Source organism: Tinamus guttatus, unplaced genomic scaffold (genome assembly GCF_059628265.1).
Source record: "Tinamus guttatus ecotype Peru unplaced genomic scaffold, ASM5962826v1 Tinamus_guttatus_pri_ptg000492l, whole genome shotgun sequence".
NCBI lineage: Eukaryota > Metazoa > Chordata > Aves > Tinamiformes > Tinamidae > Tinamus > Tinamus guttatus.
In genome coordinates, this window is record NW_028289026.1 from 2,972,265 (window position 1) to 2,993,338 (window position 21,074).

Below are 21,074 nucleotides of genomic sequence, written 5' to 3' on the forward strand. Positions count from 1 at the left end.
AGAGCAAAAATTATATTGTACATATTGACTGTGCATCAAGAAAGGGCAACCAGCCTGCGAATGACTGAGCAGCTGCAAAAAGTGCTGCCTTTCTGTGATATCTTCAGTGTCCTGGCGTGGCAGTGCTCTTGGCTGGAAGCTGGAGCGTTTTAGCACGCTTTTTTCCCTGCCCCTCTTCCTTTCTCTGCAGTTAGGTCCATACAAAAAAATGCACCAGTGCGCTAGTGGGTTGCCATGGAAAGAGCTGTCACAGTGAACTGAGTTTGTGCTGGCTTGGTGGTGCCTGTTTCCTTTAAAGAAAAGGGAGGAGAAATCTCACAAACAGAGCAGGAAGATGACCCAAATTGGCCCAAGCCAGCCCTGAAAATCAGTGTAGGAAATTGGGGATTTCCCCCCTTCCCTTCCCTTCCCTCGGAAGGAGCACACATGTTTTTTTGGCAGACAAGCACTGTGTATCAGTGTCACGTTTGGGTTTTCAGAGCTGGTTGGTCAGAGCCTGTTTTGGAGCAAGGGGGAAGCAGGGGGAGGAGTGAGAGCTGAAGTGAGGGAGGGCCGAGGGACTGTTCATCTCCCTGCGTCTCAGACCTCTCTCCGGCCATATTCCTGTGTTTCCCACGCGTGGTCCTGGCAGACCGTGTTGCGGATTATTAACACGTTGTGTTGGAGGAGACACCTTAACTTCTGCCAACATCAGCTGTTGACACCTCCAGGCACAGCCAGATGGTTTCGATGTCGTCGCCCCATGACTGATCTCGGATCTGGGAACCCTCCATACACAAAGGTTTCGCTGACGTCCCCGGTCACCTCCTGCGGTGTCGGCGATGCTCAGCCTGGCTGGAGACCCTCACTGCGTGCCAGGGGTTGGATTTGGAAGCAACGAGACCTAGCGCCTGGGTAGCACCTTCCCTCACGGAACTTGAGGCCTCGCAGGCAAGCGAACGGTGCAGCATCCCGCAGAGCCGGGCGGGAAGAGGTCAGCGCTTCCCTTTCTCCTCCCTTTGGCCATTTTTGAAGAGTTCAGTGAGCAGATGCTCCCTGATCCAGCAGCTGGGGGAGAGCTTGGACATGCGGAGCTGAGGGGCAGGCAAGTTGAGAGGAACATGGATCACCAAAGAGGAAAACTGACCTAATGAGGCTTATAGAAGGCTGCAGACTTTAGCTCAGGTCCTGCTTTCCCTCCCTTGACCTAGATAGAGGCAAGATTAGCTGTTGATTGAATTAATTCCAGTTTTTGTCCTGCTGCCTGCTGAGAGTTTCTTTAATTGTAGTGTTTGGCTCGGGCATGAGCTCTTTGGAGAGCGGGGAGCTCTTGGGACTCTCCTTTTGGGGGAGGATCGATTATGCCTAGGAAATTATTCAAAATTAATTCCTTTGGCTGCCTTTTTAAGGGAGTGAAATTGCTCAGTGACAGATTTCTGACATACCAAAAGGCAATCCAAAATAATCAGTTGACCTTGTAAGAGTTGATCAAGACGCGTTTCCCTAGGGACATTTTTTTCTTTATGTGGATAAACCAGCCTTTGCTTTTGAAAAGGAGATCCCTCCCACTCCTCCTGACCAGGAGGAGAAAACCCAGCTTCAAAAAAAGGAGAGAGGGGAGGAAAAAAAAGGGCTTTGGACAAATATTCCTCAGCAAGAAGTGGTTGTAATAAGCAGTTCCCCTTTTTCTGCATTTCTGAAGTGTTGCTCAAGAAGCATTGCTACAATTTGTTCATCTGGACACGCTGTGAAGCAGCCCGAGGGGAACCCGCTCCAGAGGGACAAAGCGGCCAGTGCCTGTAATGACTCTTTCTTGTTGTGGTGGTGGTTGTTGTTGTTTCTTTTTTCTTTTTTTCTTTTTCTTTTGCACAGGGAATAGTGAGTACACCTAAATTAAAACGGATGGGAGGAGGCAGGAGGAGGTAGCTGTTGAGTGCACTTTGTTGCCTTTTTAAGGTGCTCTGATTGCAAATACACTGGGGGAATATACTGAATGGGCAGTTTTGCCAGATCGACTTCTGTTGCTGTCGGCTCAGGGTGCTGAGAGGGCAGTGGGGTGAAAGGCTGCCCGAGAGGGGCAGTCCCCGCATGCGCCAGCACATCCAAGGGCTCGGAGGCAAACCCTGGAATTAGGAGCCGCTCTGTTCTGTGCCCTGGGATGCTCAAAATGAGAAAGGGAAGGGGCAAAAGTTCTCCCCCTTTGAGGCGCTCCAGGGAAATCCTGCTGAGGGACCGACTGTGCAAGCCTGAGCGTGTTTTACTGGTGTGTCACTTAATTCTTTCCGTAATCTACTTTTATGAAACCTCCCTTGCTTGCAAGGGCTATTCATTCCCTTCCGCTTCTCACTTCAAACAGAAGTACCTTTTCTCTCAAACTGGGGCATAAATAGTTTGCGAGTGATCCGACAGTCACTTCTGCATTTTTTTCCTATCATTTTTTTTCCACCCGTGCGGTTCACACCAAAGGCATCCCAGCCTGCTGCATCCTGCCATGTCGTGCTGAGGTTCGTGCGTGCACCCGGTCCCCTGCTCGGGGTGCTGGTGTCCTCGCAGCAGAGCCCACGGGTGCTGGCAGCTCCCACCCAGGGACCCTCATTGCATGGGCAGTCCAGGGAAATGCTGCCTCCTGGGGGCAGGAATAACCCAGGAAACTGGAGCATGTCTGAGCAAGGGAGCCTTTTATTGGTGTGGCTTGGTGTGTGGTGGGGTTTTGTTGGATGTGTTTTGTTTTTGTTCTGTTTCCTCCTCCTTTAGGTTGCGCTGGGGCGGGAGGGCTGTTCCTAAGCGAGCCCTGGGAACGCGGCCCTGCGTGACAAGGGGGCAGGACAGGCTGCGGCGCCGGGCGCCCGCGTCCTGCTCCGCACAAAGGTCCTTTGTGGCCGAGCCAAGTCCTGCCGGCGGCCAAGCCGTGACTGTGCCCCCGGGCAGCGGCTCCGCGCTGAGCCGGGCGGCAAAGACGCTGCTGAGAGGAAAAGGAAGCTCCTCCGGTCCCGTGATCTCGACCGGCAAGTGCGTTTGGCCTTTCGGCCACATGGATGACTAGGAATAACACTTAAAAACTGTATGCGGCCACCCAAAACTCCCGTGTGCCATGTAGCAAGGTGGGACTGTCCTCCACGCGCTGGCACTGCTTAGAAAATCTTTCTAGATCTGTATGTTTATGTAACATGCAATTATTGTAAGGAAGCTGAGTATTGGATTGGGAGCATGTTAATGGGATGAAAGAAGAAGCTAGAGCCTTGGTACAGAGCGTGGATGTGGTGTTTTTGAAATAATTTTAGCTCCAACTATCACTTTTAAGCTGCATGTAGAGAGGACCCGGGGATTGGTAGCAGCAGTGACACGTTGGCTCTTGCCTGCTCACTGCCGATGCCACAACGCAGTGGTGGCTCTTGGTCTCTCGTTAGATGTCTGAAATACCCAGTAAGCTGGGAGGGAGAAACACCACGTGCCCTGCCATGATGGGGATACTTGCAGGAGTCGTCCTTGCCTGTTCCACTAAACAAACCATAGGCCCTCAGTGTATGTGAGATTATACTGAAGCCAAGTGTTTTCAAAGTGTATTCGACTCTCTCTGCTTGGCTTAGTAAGTGTCCAGGCCTTCTATCCATATAAAACAAAGAGCTGAAGTAAAATTTGAAGCTAGTAAGGGCAAAAAGACATGCAGAGGTGATGCAAATGGGAACTGCAGGAGGTGAAGAGGGGATGTAATGAAACAACTTCAGCAGGCAGGACCTAAATGTACGGTTAGGGTGATGGAAAGCAGCGTAGTAAGCATCGCTTAGAAGGGCCCTCTTCTGGTATGTGACCTCTGAGGTGACTGAGGGACAGATGAAGGGATAATGAGATGCTTGCTAGGAGCTCTTGGCTCGTGTTATCAAAAGCAGGAAAAAAAATGCCCTTGGTGGAAAGGTGCATGGATCAGCTCTGTGTGGTGTAGGACTTCTAAGGCCTTCAGAGCTGGGAAGAGGAGAGAAGTGTATTTACAGACTCTAATTGAGGTGAACTGGATGTAACCACTAGAAGGTGGCTTTCACAGGGATCTTCCGTTTCTTTTGGCCTAGAATACTGGACTTTTCAGAATTCAGGGAAGTGGAGATGTTCTGGAGTTGTGGCCTTCATGCAGAGGATGATCAGGAGGATGTGGCACTGCTTTACTAGTGGCCCGATCTTCTTGCAGCTGTTGAGGATGGTCCCTTCCAGCTGGGGGAGGACAGAGGGACAGCTGGGGGAGGCCATGGGGCTGCCCCGCTGTGCATGTGCGCCTGGCCTGATGCATTGCCTCTGCAGGAAGGCAGCCAGCTCAGCCCTTGGATCTCCAGACCTTTATTTCATCTTCTGAGATGACTGGTGAGCATGAGTTGTGATGGCAGGGTTCATGACACTGGCATTGGTTCTCTGGCATCCAAGTTGGACTCTCATCCCCTTTTGCAGGGCTCTTAGCTATTTTTAACTCCTTGCTCAAGAGGATGATGTTAATCATCAGAAGACAGAGCAGTAGCCTGGGCATGGAAAACCTGGGTTTAACTTGTAGCTCTGTCAGACTCGCAGTGTGGTGCTGGGCAAGACTACGGTGTCTTTGCCCCTTACTTGCCTGTCTGAGTGATGGGGATCCTCAAAGGAAGGAGGCTGAGCAGTGGAGAGCACTTCCCAGGCCAGTGCCAATCTTGGTCCTTAAAAGAGGCTACTGCTGCTTTAGGAGAGGTCCTCGTGTGCCAGGGCGGCAGATATGTGGTCTTGGACACTTGGATGTGGCTGGTTGGCCAATTTCATCAGGATATTTGTCTATACTGGACAGGCCAAAGGCTGCCTGTCTGTGTGCTTAAAATTAGAGTTGCCCCCAAGTGTCTTTGAACTCAAGTTTGTTTGTTTGTGTGCTGGCTTAAAGGAGTGTTGAGTCCTTAGGAAAATCTGGCTGGCAGCTTCTGGGGACAGCATGGACTTGCAGGAGGGACGTCATAGTTGTGCTGAAGTCTGCACTGCATGAGGGGTGTCAGCCCCACTGCCTGATGCACATGGCCATTGACTCCAACCCAGAGCTCAAGGATGCAGAGGGAAAAGGGGGTCTGAGAGGACAAGAGTCGTGTTTTGGGGAGCAGATGAAATCCCATGAAAGGAAGGTGTTGCACTGGCCTGTCGTAGTGTCTCATCCTCCAGACTGTGCTTGTCTTTTCAGTGTGTGAAGATGCCCAGGAAAACCCCTAGGGGGACAGACAGACGTAGAGTGACTCATCAGCATCTCATACTGCAAACCATCTGCATTTTTATAACACATTTTTATAACACACGAGTGCAGCACCTAAGCTACTAATGCTTAGTGTTCATTATTTGCTCCTTCCTCTTTTTTTTGTAAACATCCTTGACTTCAGTGCTGTTGCTTTGTTGGAAAAGGCAGACACAAGGAGTGCTTCCCGTATCGAGCAAGAACATGCTGGCCAAACGTTCTGCAAGGCTGCACGTGTAGCCCACTTCATTCAGGGTTAGGAGTTATTTAAGTGAGAGTATCCCTGTGATAACAATCTCGAGAGAGAGAGAGATTATTTCTGTGTAGATAGACTCTGTCTAGTTGTCAGTGCCGTGAGAGGGATCGCAGGAAGGAGAAAGGGTCCATACACTCCGCTGTTCAGATGTTTGACTTTAGCAAATGGGAAACTAGTTCTCAAAGCTGCTTAAGCAAAGAGTTCTCTTAAAATATCTGTCCACTCCAATAATTTGTTCTTGATAAGCAGGCATACTAGAAAAAGGAATGAAGCCAAATATGAGTGGAATAATTTATTTGTCCTTTGTAAAATTAAATGTGAATACATCCTAATGCTACCTATGCAGCTGAAGATATCATATGCCTACAGATAACTTTTGTTTTGCATCCGTGAATCTCTTGCCCTTCTACGTGGCCCTGCATAAACTCAGGGTGAAGAATTACTTGGAGCTAGTGATTTTAATCCAATTCAGTGATGAAGATTCAATGAGCTGCACAGACAAGTAATTAAACTAGTTGGAATGAATGCTTTTATAGCATTTCTATTTCTCTCCTGAGAAATCTGTTCTTCTTTATTTTTCTCTTATGAACATGCAAATTTCTTTCGTAGGAATAAAGATATCCCTGATTGAGGGAGGTAATTTTGGCATGGTACGTGACTAGCCTCTGGGACCTGCTGCCCCTGGAAACGGTAGATGCAGAGTGTTTGCAACAGGTTTAAACCCTCCTACAGACGTTAAGGGCATTTGCTGCTGTCTTGGGCAATGTTTTAAGGGGGTGATGAGGAGTTAATGCATCCTGCTTGTAAAAACAGGAGCCAGAACAGAGATCAGTTTATGCTTCTGTTCAAAGGAGCATCCAGCCCCAGTAGATAAGGAGGGGCATCTCTCAGGCTGCACCAAGGTCAGAAATGTGCAGTAGCTGCAGCCCTGCTGTGCTGGTCACAAGGGCCCTGTCTGGTGTGCAAGATATTGGTCCCCCAAGCCTTATTACAGCAGAGAAAGTACCCCCTGGGAAGCAAGAAAACCTGGAGTTTGTCCCCAGCTTTGTCCCTGGGCTGGCACAACTCTCTGCTTCTCCTCTGGCTCTTCACTGGCGCTGCCCACGGGCACCAGGAGACCTTCTGCAGGGCCCTGTCATCTGCTGTGCCATAGATCCGGGCCATTCCTGAGTGGAGTAAGTGGACTTCGCTGCAATATAGATACTGTTTCAGGGCATGAACTGGAGCACAAGCCAATGTTTTTTCTTTCTGGGTAGGTTATTCTGTTGTTTTTCCAGGAGCAAAAATGCTAAAATCAGGCCTCTTCCAGATACGAATAATGAAGTGTAACCTTGCATTTAAAAAAAAAAAATAGAAATCACAGATATGTATTTAAGATAGAAAATTCACAGCAGGCATTATTTAGCTTCCTCTTTTCAGAAAGAAGTTGGCCCCTTGGGCTCACACAATGAGCAACACAGAAAACCTACTGTTTTGCCACAGCTTTGGCTTTACAGCAATTTGAATGGGGGCATTTTAGTTTAATATGCTGTAAGCAGGATACTTGGGTGCATCTATCTGTTTGGAAAACCCTATCTCATCCCATGTCCAGGACCTCCATGTTTGCCCATATTTCCATGGCATCTCTGGGCTCGTGCAGGGCAGAAGCGCAGGTCCGTGCTGCACATGAGTGTTGAGCACCTGCTTTGGTGGTTTAGGTGCCAGAAGATTCAGGAGTCCTGCAGGCATCTTGCTTCACTAGCAATTTTGAGCCTGTGGTACTTAAAAGAAATAAAAACGATAATTGCTGCTTCTATTCAGGCATCAAATTCACGGCCATAGCAACCTGCCATCATCAGGCGCATCTATGTGCTTGGATTTTTTTAATTTTCCTCCCATTGGGTATGTCTATATGAACATTTGTGAACTGAAAACATGCAGCAGTTTCAAATTTTATTTCTTCACAGGTACCCCAGAAAGGATGAATATGGTGGTCTGTATCCTTCCCTGTTAACTCCTTTTTATTCAGCATTCTGAGAATTGTAATGGTGTTGGATCTTCAGGCTGATCCAAAGTAAATGCTGTTTTAGAAGTGCTAGTCTGTGGTTTACATCATCTTCCCTTCTTTCTGTTTCTTTCCTGTGTAAATCATTGCTGTCCTGATGTACTTTACAGGAGTTATAATGGGACTATAGGAAGAAGCTTTTGGTTATACTCCTGTGTGTAATTAAACCCTGTTTTAACTGTGTTATTGCACTGGAGAGCAGTGGCACTTTTGCTGATAGGATTTTTGATTATTACAGTAGCAGCTGCATGCTTTTACAACATTTGTAAGGAAGGAGAAACCTCATGCTAGGTGTTTTCCTTTTCAGACCATGAAATGCATCTGCCACCTCTCAGGCTTGGATTTATAGAGCAGGATTGCCACAGCATTAGTGGAGATGAATTGAGCCTCTCTGATGGGGAGCAGGAGATGAGTTTTACCCTGTCAGTAAATGACTGTTGGTCATTATTGCAGCTGCCCTGTTGGTGAAAAATGAGCTCCTGAGCAGTAAAATAATAAAATCTGCCATCCTCTTCAAACTTCAGCTGGCCCTGGCGAGCAGCATTCCCTCTATTTTGCTGTTTGTTTGTGGGTATCGTTGCGTAGTTGCTTTTCCTGCTGTTTCCAGCATCAGGCCAGGTGCTGGGAGCTCTCTGCTGGCATGTGGCAAACGATTCCCCAAGAGGAAAAGTAGGGGGGAAAAAAGAGGTTTTATTGGCAAATCACACAAGTGTTGCTAAAATATATATTTTAAAAACAGTGCAGGGCATATCTGTGGAAAAATAACAATCATTTGCATTGGGTGGGAGTTTCAACCTGTTTCAGTCTTTGTTCTATTACTTTTTCAGCCCTGGCCACCTCTGAGCTGGAAGCAAAGCTGTGGTGTGAAGTGGAGCTATTCCTGGCATGCCGTTCCCCTTGTGCGAGAGCAAGGCAGGGTTTTCCCATCTCCTCCTTTGACTCCTCTGCACATTTGGGATAATCTTTGGATGCCCCTTTCCAGGCACACTCTCCTATCCCCTGGATAGAAGACAGCATCTTAATCTCCTCAGCTCTCTCTGTCTCCACTGCCCGACCAGTTTCCCAGGGTATTCTGTTGGAGTTTTGGGTTATGCTTTGTGCAAATGGGCACTATCCCAGGCACTATGGAAAGCTTCCACCAGCCCCAAGAAGCCAGTGTGGGAATATAGCCCTGTGGGAAAGAGCTCAGCCTCCACACAAAAGCTTTTTGTGGGGCTGGATAAAACTGCAAGGGGGCACAGAGAAAAGGTGGGAGAGAGCAAAAAGATCCCCAAGCTGAGCAAGAGAAAGCTCTGACTCTTGACTCTTCAACCCTCTGCTTGCCCTGTTTGTAACTTCAGTCCATGCTCGCAGCTCCGGTTGGCTTAGCACTGCTGGCACAGATTACATAGGATATTTCTTCTTTCTCTTTTTTCAAACAGCTCTAAAGTGGCAAATGTACTAGTGCAGATACTTTTGTAGTGGTAAAACTATTTTTACCAGCCAGATTTGGTTCACTTGAGAAATTTATAGAAGCAGAAATTACCCTTTGCTGCTGAAAGATGGCATTGCTGTGCAAGAAGACCTAAAACATGGTTTATTCTTTTGTGCATCACTCTGGTTCTCTGCAGTTTCCTCCGTTTGCCCTCCGACTGGGAGGACAGGGCCCAGCTAGGAGATCTCGTGTTTTGCTGTTGGTGCACAGAGTCGCCAAATTAGTTGCCAGTTTGTTCTGTGTCTGATGCTCTGGGACCATTTTAAGAGGGGTTGTAAAGATCATAGGACTGTGGTTGGGCTGTTTTGTTAGGTCTTGGAAGTTAAATAAAAGCAGACTAGGGCCTCTCTCAGGGCTGCTGCACTGTGTTTGTGAGGAGATGCATTTGGAAGAACACGTTGCTTCTGACCCGTGTGCTCCCATCCCAGATCACTCTTCTGAAGCAAAGCAAATCAAAAGCTCTCACGGCCGCACAGGCGCTCGCTGTGGTTTGGTTTGGACCCAGTTCACAAGCGCAGCTGTGTGCTTGCAGACAAGTGCTTTCGGTTTTTAACCGGTGTGCTTTTCGCTGCTTTGTGCGTCTGCTCATTAAAATATATATACATATTTTATATGTGTTGCGGGGGCAGGTGGTCAGTCACCCAGGTTCCCATCAGCAGTGAAATACCAATAAGGAAACGAACTGGGTTTTAGCTGAGGGGGATCTAAACATGCCAGGAGAAATTGCTCCAAGCCTGACAATTTGGGAAGTCATGGCAGTATTTTGTTCCTCCTGAACTCCTACTAATTCCACTTGGGAGCGTCGCTTCACATCTGTATCGGAGGAGCGAAAGCAGCACCGTTTAGTGGAGCTGTCACAGGGAGTCCTGTGTGCCCAGCGCTGTCTTGGTGGCTCTGATGCTGCTGGAAGCTGCTCTCCTTTGAAAGCTCTGAGGTGCTTCTGCTTCCTCCAATGTTCTCCGTAACAGCTCCTAGATGCTACATGGCAGCCCCTCTGAACACGTAAGGTGCCGCTTCCGGAGACACTGTGTACGTGGTCCCTGTTTGTTATGAGAACTGACTCAAAGATCCAGGGCAAAAAAGACTTCTTAGCAACTCTGGTAAAAATGCATCTGCAATGAGCTGCCTGCTGAGGTCCTGGAGGGGCAGTGATTTTGCCATCCCAGTAGCCACCGGCTCCCTGCTCAAGCAGGCATCAAGAGGGCTTTCTCCCACAGCAAATGGAGCCATGTTGGGCCTTAGCTTCTGTCCTCTTTCAGGATGCTGCCTTCCACCAAGGTCGAAGATATGTGGATGGTTTCTGGTTCTCCATGACCTTTCTCTTCTCACTTCCCTACCCAAAATTTCCTGCTTTGGATAGAGGGCCTTTTCTTTTGTTACTGGTCTCCAAAAAGAAGTGTTTTGACTATTGAGTTTCATTTGTGTGGTGGGTGACAGTTTTTGTATAGCAGAAAGACTGTGAAAAATAGTGAGCTAGCAAAAATGGAAATAGGTCGTTTTCTGTCTGAAACAGAATGGACACAAGTGGTAATTGGTGCCATTTCCTGCTAGAAAACAGCTAGAAGTCCTTGTCTCGCCTCCATCCACCATTTTATCTCGCAGCTCTGTGGCAGCCTCTTGGTCTCGCCAGGGCACCCTCGTGTGGGGCTGGCCGGGCAGCCCATCCACACAAGGGGCAGGAGTTCAGCAGAGCTCAGCTTGGCCAAGAAGCTCAGTGAGGTCCCAGAAAATGAGGAATTCAGGTGGACTTGAAAACCTTGGTTTGACTTCTAAGAAAGCTTTGATCTAAAGTAAGCTTCTTTCTTCTACTCCTCCTCTTTCAGGTCATTTCTTTATCTTTGAGTTCTTAGGTCTCTCTTTCTCTCTCTTTATTTTATTCCCAAGGGGGGGCAGATCCAGTGAGATATCAATACACTTTGCTCTTGCTCTCATGTCCTTTGATTCCCTTCCCTTTGCTGAAGTGCCCTCGCCTCTCGGGCGAGGTGGTGCCTCACAGGAGGGCAGACCCTCCGCGCAAGCGCAGCCGCCATGTGGCCTGGTCGAGCCGCAAGGGGAGCGGCAGCTCTGCTCCCATCTCCAACAGCCCTTCCCTGAGCACTGCCTCATGCCTCCTTTCCCTCATCTTAAAAATCACAAGCACTTAGTGATCTGCAAGGTAGATTTGGGCAACTTCACTTCCTTACCTCAGCAAGAGTGATGCAGCCTACTTCTGTCCCCTTCTCTCACCTTTTGTCCACTTTTGACAGGGAAATTGAGGGGAATTTTGAAGGGATATGTGGAAATAATGGAGAATATTTGGCATAATGCAGTTTAAAGGTCAAGCAGTGCAAATCCATAGAGCCTGGTTTTCTGTTCATTCCCCTCACCCCCTTGCTTATTACAACAGAAATGGAGATGGTGGAAACCCAAGACTACATTTTTTTGTTTGTAATATGCAGTTTTAAAACTAGTGTGCCCGTAATGCCAACTGAAGTGTGCCGTGCTTCTGCAGGCTGCTTGTAAGCAATGCCAAGCGAGCACGGATCCGAGCGCACCCCTTGCTTGAGAGGATGGAGAGGAGTCCCACCTGCGCTCCACCTTCCCCAGCTCTTTTCCTCCAACTTCCCAGCACAGGCTGCAGCTCCAGCTTGCTCCCAGGGATTCCCCAAAGCTCATGGAGGCGACCTGTGCTGGAAGGGGATGTGATCATACGGCAACTGGCCGTGTGATGATGTGTGTTTGGAAGCTGGCACCCTGGTTCTAATTTCCAGCTGAAGCTGTTTTTGCTGTTAGTATATTGGTCTGTTCTTCAGGACATACAGGGATGGGCTGATGTAGCAGAAACATTTTCTAGATATCTACGAAGTATTCGTGAATTGCACCTCGAGCTACTGAGTTAGCTTCTGCTTTTGACGTTGTTCCTAGCTGTCATGCTAGGAACACATGCAAAGGAGTAGATTCAGGGACAGCAGTGAGGTGTTTTAAATCATCCACTGATGAATGTTCAGCGAACGGGAATTTTACTCTTAGTTTGTGATGGTGGATTTTGTTTGTTTTGGAGGGGGATGGTGGCTCTCATGGGCACTGGATGCAGCTTATCACCTACAAACTTGGCAGTGAGGAAATCTATGTTCAATCAGATGAATCTCTATTTCATATATACAAATTGAATGGTGTTTATGAATGCAGAGCTTATGCCCTTACTGCAATATCTGTACTTTCCATCCTCCTCCAATTTAACTCCCTTTCTCCTCTCAGCACTCCACCAGTAAAGGCACCATTTACTATTTTTGCAGCAGTTGGCAACTTTGAGCTCTCGGCTACTGCTTAGCCAGACTTGAGGTTCCAGTAAACCTTGGGCAACAGCTGGTGCCTGCTCGGGTGGGTGCTGCAGTACCTGTGCCGTGAACCCGGGGCAGGGGGACTCGCTGCCTGGCAGCGTGGAGCAGACTTGATGTGTCCCAAGGACTTCAGTGAGCACCTCTGTTGCAGGGGCTGCACTGGATCAGCTGGTTTGGGACAGCTGGTACATCTGCTCTGATAGGGAGCGAAGTTCTCCCTTCTGCCGTGGTGCTGAAAGCTTGATTTATGGGTTAAAATCAGCACTTCTAGGGAAAGTAGCTTGCTAAGGACTGCTGTGCTGGATGCTCTGCAGGATGTCCTGCTCCCCCAGCTGGATAGCTTCGTTCTGCACTGATTTAAACTCCTGTATGGCCCAAACACCTGGAGACAGTTTTGGTGGGAAACGAGGGAAATGGCCCTGCTTGGGTGACTGGTGCTGTCGCAGTATTTGTTAGCTGAGCCAGTGGAAGCATAACAGCATTTAGAAGCTGTTTCAATGCTGTTTCTTAATCCATAAACAAGCATTAAAGAAAGGTGGTATGGGTTTTTTGTTTGGTTGGTTTTTGTTTGTGTATGTTTGGGTTTTTTTTTTTTTTCTCAAATTTAAATAGAGCTTTTAAGTCTTCCATATCTTATGTCAGTGAGAACCCACTGGAGCCAACTGGTGAGTGGAGGCCGGTCTAACCTGATATGTGAGAAAGCAAGACCAAAACTTGGAGGTTGCTTTTTGATTATCTCTGCTTGCTTTGTGCTTGTGTTTGGTTTTTCTTTGGCTGGGTTTTGTTTGTTTTTCTTCAAGTTGACCTCACTTCCAGGCAGTGCTGGACATCTGCAGCTCCTCTCGGTTTCAAGAGCGGTTCAGTTCTTCAGCATCTCTAAAAACTAACCAGTATTGCCAAGTATAAGACAATTTCCATTTTAACAATTCCTGGTTTTTTTGAAGTTGAAATTTAGCAACATCTTTTTTTTTTTTTTTTTTTGATAGATAAAACCACTGTCCAATGAGCATGATTCAATCACAGCTTACACAGTTCCCGTTGTTGTGTTGACTGGCATTCAAGTGGTCATCTTTAAAACATGTAAGCATTTTTTTGGAGAGAAAAAGATAAAGTTTGAGAGCCTCCAATTCTGCTTCAACATGTGAATCACACTTTAAAACTGATTGTGGTGGTGGTGGTGTGGCTTGTTTGTTTTAATTCTATAGAGAGGCAAGTGCGCAGAATAGGACTTTATATTAGAGTATTGGCAGGACACAAAAAGGGGGCCCATTTAGAAGGGACCTGGAGGCTTCTGCTGTCTATTTTTACCAGTATTCAGTGAGAAGTGGTGCTTTTAGGAAGCTAAAACTTTTTTTTTTCTTCCTGAAGAGACTTACTGGTCTGTCATAACTGACTGTCATCTCCTTGAACCCACCTCAAGACAGAGCTTTGAAACTGTTGATTTATTTTAACTCTTTTTATTTTTTTTCTGCCTTTAGAGTTACAACTGAAGCAGGGCACTATAGCTTTATTTAGAAATCTTCCATCATTAGTAACCATAGTCACTTAGTAGGCATATTTACAACGTAAGTGACAGTGGGAAGTAATTATTTGCTATAAATCACACCCAATTCCAAATCTGCGTGCTCTGCATGCTCCAAACTAATAATTAATAGAAACTGCAGTTACAGTATTTATAGCAGTGTCTCTTTCCCAAGTAAATGTTATGACTGGCTAGTAAGGATTAAAATCCAGTGTTCCGTCATCTTATTTGTTTCAAAGCCATTTTCTGCCTGTGGCACACAGCAAGTTCTCCACTGTTTTTAGGCTTTGGCGGAGTTTTTCCTCTTCAAGCTTAAGAGGAAAAACTCCAAGCTTAAGAGGAAAGCTTAAGCTTAAGCTTGGAGTTTTTCTGCTTAAGCTCATTATGGGTGGGGGGAAGTTAAGCATACAGACTGGTGCTGTAAAAGTCCCCATCTTGAGCTGCAGCTCTGCTGGATATGTGCTTTACAGAGGAGTCTAACGCCCTATGCTTTGTTTCACAGGTGTCATGCAGTCGATGGGTTTGCTGTTGAGGCTGATGGGTGCTGCTGGTGCAGAAATGCTGTATTAACAAAATAGACTAATCCCAGGAGGTTGGAGCCATTGGAGAGAACTTCCAAGTTTACTGCTCCCCTTGGCAGAAAGCCCCTGTCTGGGACACTAGCTCCCTGCAAAGGCTGCCATGGCTAGCAAAAGAAAGTCGACGACTCCGTGTATGGTGCGGACTTCTGAAGTGGTGGAGCAGGAAGCCACTGAGGGTGTAGAAACCCCTAAGGAAAAGGGGGCTGCCGCCCCGCAGCAGGACACAAAGAAAACCTGGCCTGCAGAAAGCTCCGTGAAAGACTGTGAAGTGGTGGAGGCAAAGCCACCACCTGAAAATCAGTCCAAGAAACCCCAGGGTGGCTACGAATGCAAATACTGCCCTTACTCAACACAGAACTTAAATGAATTTACGGAGCACGTTGACACTCAGCATCCAAATGTCATTCTCAACCCTCTGTATGTTTGTGCTGAATGTAACTTCACAACCAAAAAATATGATTCCCTATCTGATCACAACACAAAACACCACCCAGGAGAGAATAATTTCAAGTTGAAATTGATTAAACGCAATAATCAGACTGTTTTAGAGCAGTCCATTGAGGCTACCCCTAACAACGTCACCATTGCTAGCAGTGGCCCGGAAAGTGCTGAGTGTGACGACCCGCTTCATGGGGGGATTAGTGCAAGTAAAACTCCAATGATGAAACTGGGAAAGCCTAAAGTGGACACCAAGAAAGGTCCCAAGAAGCCAGAAGAGGGACTTATGGAAAATCATGTGGATGGGACTCTCCCCCGCATCATAACTGAAGCCACTGAAGCTATTGCTTGTATAAATGGAGACCTTCTCCATGATGTGTTAGCTCACGTTATGCCCTCGGTACAGCTGCCACCAAATATTAACCTTCTCCCCAAGGTCCCAGTACCTCTGAACAGTACCAAATATAACTCTGCACTGGACACTAATGCAACTATGATCAACTCCTTTAATAAATTCCCTTACCCAACCCAAGCAGAGTTGTCGTGGTTGACAGCAGCATCAAAGCACCCAGAGGAGCAAATCCGAATCTGGTTCGCTACTCAGCGCTTGAAACATGGTATAAGTTGGTCTCCAGAGGAAGTGGAGGAGGCAAGAAAGAAGATGTTTAATGGTACTATCCAGGCAGTCCCCCAAACCATCACTGTCCTACCAGCTCCTTTGACAACTGCAAAAATTCCCCAGCCCATCATCCAGACAGCTCTGCCTTGTCAGATACTGGGCCAGACTGGTCTGGTGTTGACTCCCGTGTCAAATGGCTCAGCGGTTTCCTGTTCACCTATTACTCTAGCTGTTGCCCCTAACCAGGGGCAAAAGAGAACGATACAGACCCTAGCAAATATCCCGGAGGCCAAGCGTCCACATGTTGTTCAGGTGCCAGAGATTCCTGCCAAGCTGACTGCTGCACTGACTCCAGCAAGCGAGCGGAAGAAGACGAAGGAGCAGATAGCAGAACTGAAGGCCAGTTTTACAGCAAGCCAGTTTCCTGATGACGCAGAAATCTACCGGCTGATCGAGATGACGGGTCTCTCCAGGAGCGAGATCAAGAAGTGGTTCAGTGACCACAGGTATAGAAGTCAGCGGGGCATCGTGCAAGTGAGTGACTCGTTAGCAAAAGATCAAATAATAACTCCCACTGGTCGATATAGCCGTTCATTCCACCCTTATGCAGATTTTACACCCCAGAGATTCAAAGAGAAAACCCAAGAGCAGCTTAGAGCCCTTGAAGAGAGTTTTCTAAGATGTTCTTTTCCAACCCAAGGAGAATTGGACAGGCTTCGAGTGGAGACTAAACTGAGTAGGAGGGAGATTGATTCGTGGTTCTCTGAGCGGAGAAAGATAAGGGACAGCATGGAACAAGCAGTCTTGGACTCAATGGGATCATACAGAAAAACTAAAGATCAAGGAACCCACAATGGTGCAATAAGCCAGCCAGAACTGCTGAACAGCTCCCAGCTACCTGGCTCTTTATCTGGGTCCTCTGCAGTGTTTAATATAAAAACCCAAGAGCAGGTTCATTTACTGAAAAGCACATTTGCAAGAACACAGTGGCCATCCCCCCAGGAGTATGACCAGTTAGCATCTCAGACAGGGCTCACAAGAACTGAAATTGTTCGCTGGTTCAAGGAGAACCGGTCATCGCTGAGAGCGGGGTCGCTTAAATGGATTGATCAGTATCAACAGCAGTATGTTGTTGATGGTCATAACGAGCAAAACCAGAAAAAGGGAGCAAAACGCACCGAGAGCCCAAAGAATGGTAGTGAGGTGTCTCGGCAGCATTACCAGGAGCATAAAAAACTGAATGAAGAGAATGGGGGAAAAGTAGTTGTGAGGTCAAAAAGAGACTGCGAGCCACTGAAAGACTCTTTGTTGGGCAATCAAGCGGAGGGTCCGGACAGGTCGGAGTGCAACAGCCACGGCAGCGAGGAGAACGAGGAGCCGACGGAGGGGAACTGGGTGGAGGTGACGGTGGGCGAGGACGATGCTGCATCGGACTGTACCGATAGCTGGAGTCAAGCAGCGCCCGAAGGCCAGGCAGAGCTGGCAGACTTTGATTCTGAAAGTGTGTCTGGAGACAATTCCCACGCGTAGACAGGTAACGTTGCTCTGAGCCACCCTCAGGCTCCTTGTGCTTCCAGTCCCCAGCAGCTGCTTTCCAGGGTCGGTCACGGAGCTCATCCCTGCCCCGAGCACGTGCCTGCTGGATGCTCGAACACAAGGGGCACCCTCCCTGTTGCAAATTTAGCTGACCATGCAGCAGGGGAGCAAAGAGCAGTGTTTGATTTGATTCTCTTCTCGTGGGTTGGGTCCTGGTTAAGGCAGAACTTCAGTTAATTCTGAGTGTTCTGCCTTTAAATGACCTGTGAAACTTCTGCAGAGCTGGAATTAAAATACGCAGGTTAAGCCATGCAAAGAAACAGTAGGTAACGCCAGTGACTAATGTCCATCTTGCTAGCAGATTATCGATCTCCTGTGAATAGTTGTAGCTATTTTTTGCATCCTAGGTTGAGCCTTTGCAGCATCCTGAGTTGCTCAGATAAAAAGGTTGCTGGGGGAAGGGCCCAAGGTGAAGACTTTCTTTATGCTGTTGCAAGCCAAAACAAAAACGTTGTGGGGAACTGCAGGGGCTCATGCAAATGTGCTCTCTTCCTCTTGCAGGTGCGAAGCTCTCCAGCCTTGCTTTGTTCTGCTCGCTCCTGGTGGAGGTTTAGGAAATGCCCCATATGAAGCCCTGGGGGTTTTAGCACCTCTTCACAGGAGGCTGGATTTAAAAACAGGCTCCAGGGCTTTTCTGAAGGGGATTTATTTGGAGACCTGTAGCCTGTTTGTAACTGCAGTTAGGCAGGTATAAATTCACAGCAAGTGCTATCAGTTTTTTCTTTGTTTGTTTATTTTTGTTTTGTTTCTCCATTTCAAGCCTTTAATATTTTATGCTTGATGTAACTGAGATCTGAATCTGCCTCTTCCAGGCAGGAATCTACTGAAGCTAGGAATTATCCAACAGCAAATGCCACACAATGCATTAACAAAAACAGAGAACACTTATTTTAGGATCATTAATAGCTCTCTGATATCTAATTAGCAGAAATAGTGAAGTGTATTATACTTAGAACACACACAAAAAATAAAGCCAGGGCTGACAGAAGTTCGTCTACTCCTAAAGGCTTTTGGTATTGCAGTTTTGCAGTACTTGAGTTGAACTATTAAATGTGTCAGTGCAGCTTTTCCTTGCAAGCCATGCTGGCTAGCCTAGAGCTCTCCAGTTTCTTCTTGCAAACCACTTATCCAAAAGCCTCCTGAACATTTGCTCTAAGTTTGAAAGAGAAACACTCCAGTTTATTTTTGAACTACAACTTGTATAGCCTTTAATTTTGAGAAGTGTCACAGCATCTGTACTGCAAAACATATTAAAGCTAGCACTGATGTTAAAGGAAGGAGAACTTGGGAAGGGCAGTGAGGAGGATCTTCCTCTGGCCTCTGTAGCGTGTGGTTCTCTTTGGGTGCCACTACAGTTTCTATAGTTTCTGAAGCTATGTTTAAAATTAGAGCAGGGAATTGGTCTGTCTTTTAAAGGCAAATGAGAAAATATACAAATATACATAAATATAAATGTGTAGTGTATGATTTTTTCCCCCAGGGTGTTATGCCAAATCAGTTCCTTATTCCAGGTATGAATTTTTGTGCAGCTGTAATGGAGGAAATGAGGGTAGTAGGCTAGAAGAGTGCAGGATTACTTTATTAAACCATTATTTTTGGCAAACACTCTGTACCATGACGCCAAGCTCTGCTGCAGCCCTTTCCCAGCAGTGTGGGCTCAGTGGCTGCGTTTTTAGTGCCTGTGAGCAGCGTAGGACATGCTGTGGTCAGAAACCTCTGCCTTTAGCCCTCCCTAGCACAGGAACCAGCCATAAAGCTCCACTGCTGTGTGGGTGTTTGGGCACCATCAGAGAGGAATTTCAATAAAAGCTTTGATCTCAGTTAAACTTTCACCACTTGATCTTTTGGGTGAGGAGCTTTCAAGCAGCTGATAATAAAACACCCCTCTGGAGAGGAGATGCCCTGGGGCACATCTCGCCTGACACAGGTTGAGACTGGGGCCTCGCTGTGTCCTCTGCTGGCACCCAAAGGAGAGCTTGTCTGTGTTAACTTGGCACCGTTGCATGTGTTATATTCTCACATAAAAGTGATCTTTCTCATACTGGAGCTCTCTGTGCCTCAGAGGGCCCACACTGCTATCCTGGCTCTAACTAGGAACTACCCCATGCTGAAGAGCTAAGCGGGCCCTTCCTCATCTCTGCTTCCACCTAGTTCTAGTCATTATGTGGAGCTTTCCTTGCTCCACTTGATGTCAAACAGGTATCAAACACAGCCTTTGGTACCCATGTTGTACTTCTTAGCATGACACACAGGCTTTAACTTGAGTGTTGTTCTCCTTTGAGCCTTGGTCCGTCATGGGCTGAGTTCATGTGCAGCTTCTGGGAGACCTGGAGTGCTGCCAAACTTCTGCCTGTTGGAAGGTATTGGCAAAATCAGATTAACTCCCCAGAGTAGGATTGTGTTCCTTAAAGGGGGGGCTGCAAGATCTGCCTCCCTAAGGTGCCAAGATCTTCAAGCGGGGTGACTCCTGTAAGGTGCTGTGGAGTTGTTGCTAAAAACGCTCTGTGCGCTCACACCAAAGCCTTCCATCTTTCATGTTTAATCGATACCACGTTGTATCTCCATTGCCACCAACAGCAGTAGTGCTGCCTTCACCAGCCATGGCCAGAATCAGGTCTGTTGTCACTGTCTCACAAGCCTTACAGCTGAAAAAAATGGTCCAAAACTAAAATCAGCAAATTGCAGCTTGGCTGTGAGAGCCGGGAGGCGGTGCAGGCCGCAGCGGTTGGCGCTTCCTGCTGCGTTTCTTTCTGGCCCTGTCTCCTGGGGGTTCTCCAGAGCACAGCGCTTTCATTTGCTCAGAAATGTCCCCTCCTCGCCCACAGAAACTGTCAGTTTTCGCATTGGGTCCCTGACCTTCCCTCTTGGGCCCAGAGGCGCCTCGCTCCCGGTGCCGGCCGGGGCCCTGGTGCCTGCGAAGCCGCGTGCGCCCCGGCTCGCGCCTGCTGCTCTGGGAGCTGCCAAGGGGGAAAAATAACAATAAAAATAACAATAAAGGACAAAAAAAAAACCCAAAACCTAATCTGGGAGTTGTGCAAAAGCCCCCCACTCCTTACTGCTTATGTAAGTGTCATACTGGGCGTTGAAGGTTGTCTGGGCGCTCCTGGTGTCTTCTGCTCCTTCCGCACTGTGGCGGGACTGCGATCGCTCAGCTGCTCGTGTGGCCTTGCACCTTCCTCGGCGTCTGAAGCTGATCAAGGCTGCAACAAGCCCAGGCTTTCCCTCCCTCGTTGCCCCAGCTTTCCTCGTGGTTTGGGGTTTCATCCTCGGAGCCAGCCGCAGTGCCTACGAGCGACGGCAGCTGTGGGACGCTCGGTCAGCCCAGCTTTCCGTCGGCCTCGGGAGAACCAGCGGCACGTGCAGGCAGGAGAGGGTGCGAGGGCTGTTCTTGAAATCACTGGTCCCCTGCGTAGCCTTTGCTTGGGTGCAGGAATCGCCAGAGAGCCCTTGAGCCGTTCTGCAAAGACACATGCAGGTGACTTCATTCCATTTTCTTGAGCTTTGTGTAATTAAATCTTAAAACCAAGTGAAAAATTATTTATGGGGACTTACGGGGGAAAAAACAAAAAAAGACTTGTAGTCTTCCAGCCTTTAGCACTATCCGTTCCTCTTCTAAAGTAGCTGCTTCCAGCCCGTGTACACAAACCAGTCTTTGAACAACCATGCGGACCTGTGCAATTTATAGGGTAATAATGAACCAGCAGAGAGTATGATTAATAGAAATTAAGGGCCATCACGTGTGCAGGTAACGCTGTCAGTGAGCAGCTTGAATAGTTGTTCCACGTTGTTCCTTTAAACCTCATGTTTCTGTTTTTCATGTTTGCAGGGGTTCTGGTCAGCTGCGCTGTCCTGACAACGAAGGGGTTTTCAACGCTGTTTGGAAATAGAAGGAAAAAATCTATTTTCCTGCCCGGGCTGAGTGTGTTGCAAGGCCAAGTCTCGAACCGCGCTTGCAGAGGCACAGCGAGAGATCCGCCGGTGGAGCAGCATCACGGGATAGTTCCTAGTGCCAAAGTCCTAC

The 21,074-nt window shown here is 47.8% G+C and overlaps 1 protein-coding gene across 1 annotated transcript; it reads left to right on the forward strand.

Moving 5' to 3' along the window:
* Positions 1–14,405: 14,405 nt before the first annotated feature.
* ZHX2 (zinc fingers and homeoboxes 2) lies at positions 14,406–20,960 on the forward strand. Its single transcript, XM_010215855.2, has 2 exons — positions 14,406–16,991; positions 20,880–20,960. Exon 1 carries the CDS (start codon positions 14,501–14,503, stop codon positions 16,985–16,987), a length of 2,487 nt encoding a protein of 828 aa, XP_010214157.2. The 5' UTR covers positions 14,406–14,500; the 3' UTR covers positions 16,988–16,991; positions 20,880–20,960.
* Positions 20,961–21,074: the final 114 nt, after the last annotated feature.

What these genes read in the sequence shown, in the direction of transcription:
- ZHX2 (XM_010215855.2), top strand. Translation starts at nt 14,501, where the DNA reads ATGGCTAGCAAAAGAAAGTCGACGACTCCGTGTATGGTGCGGACTTCT.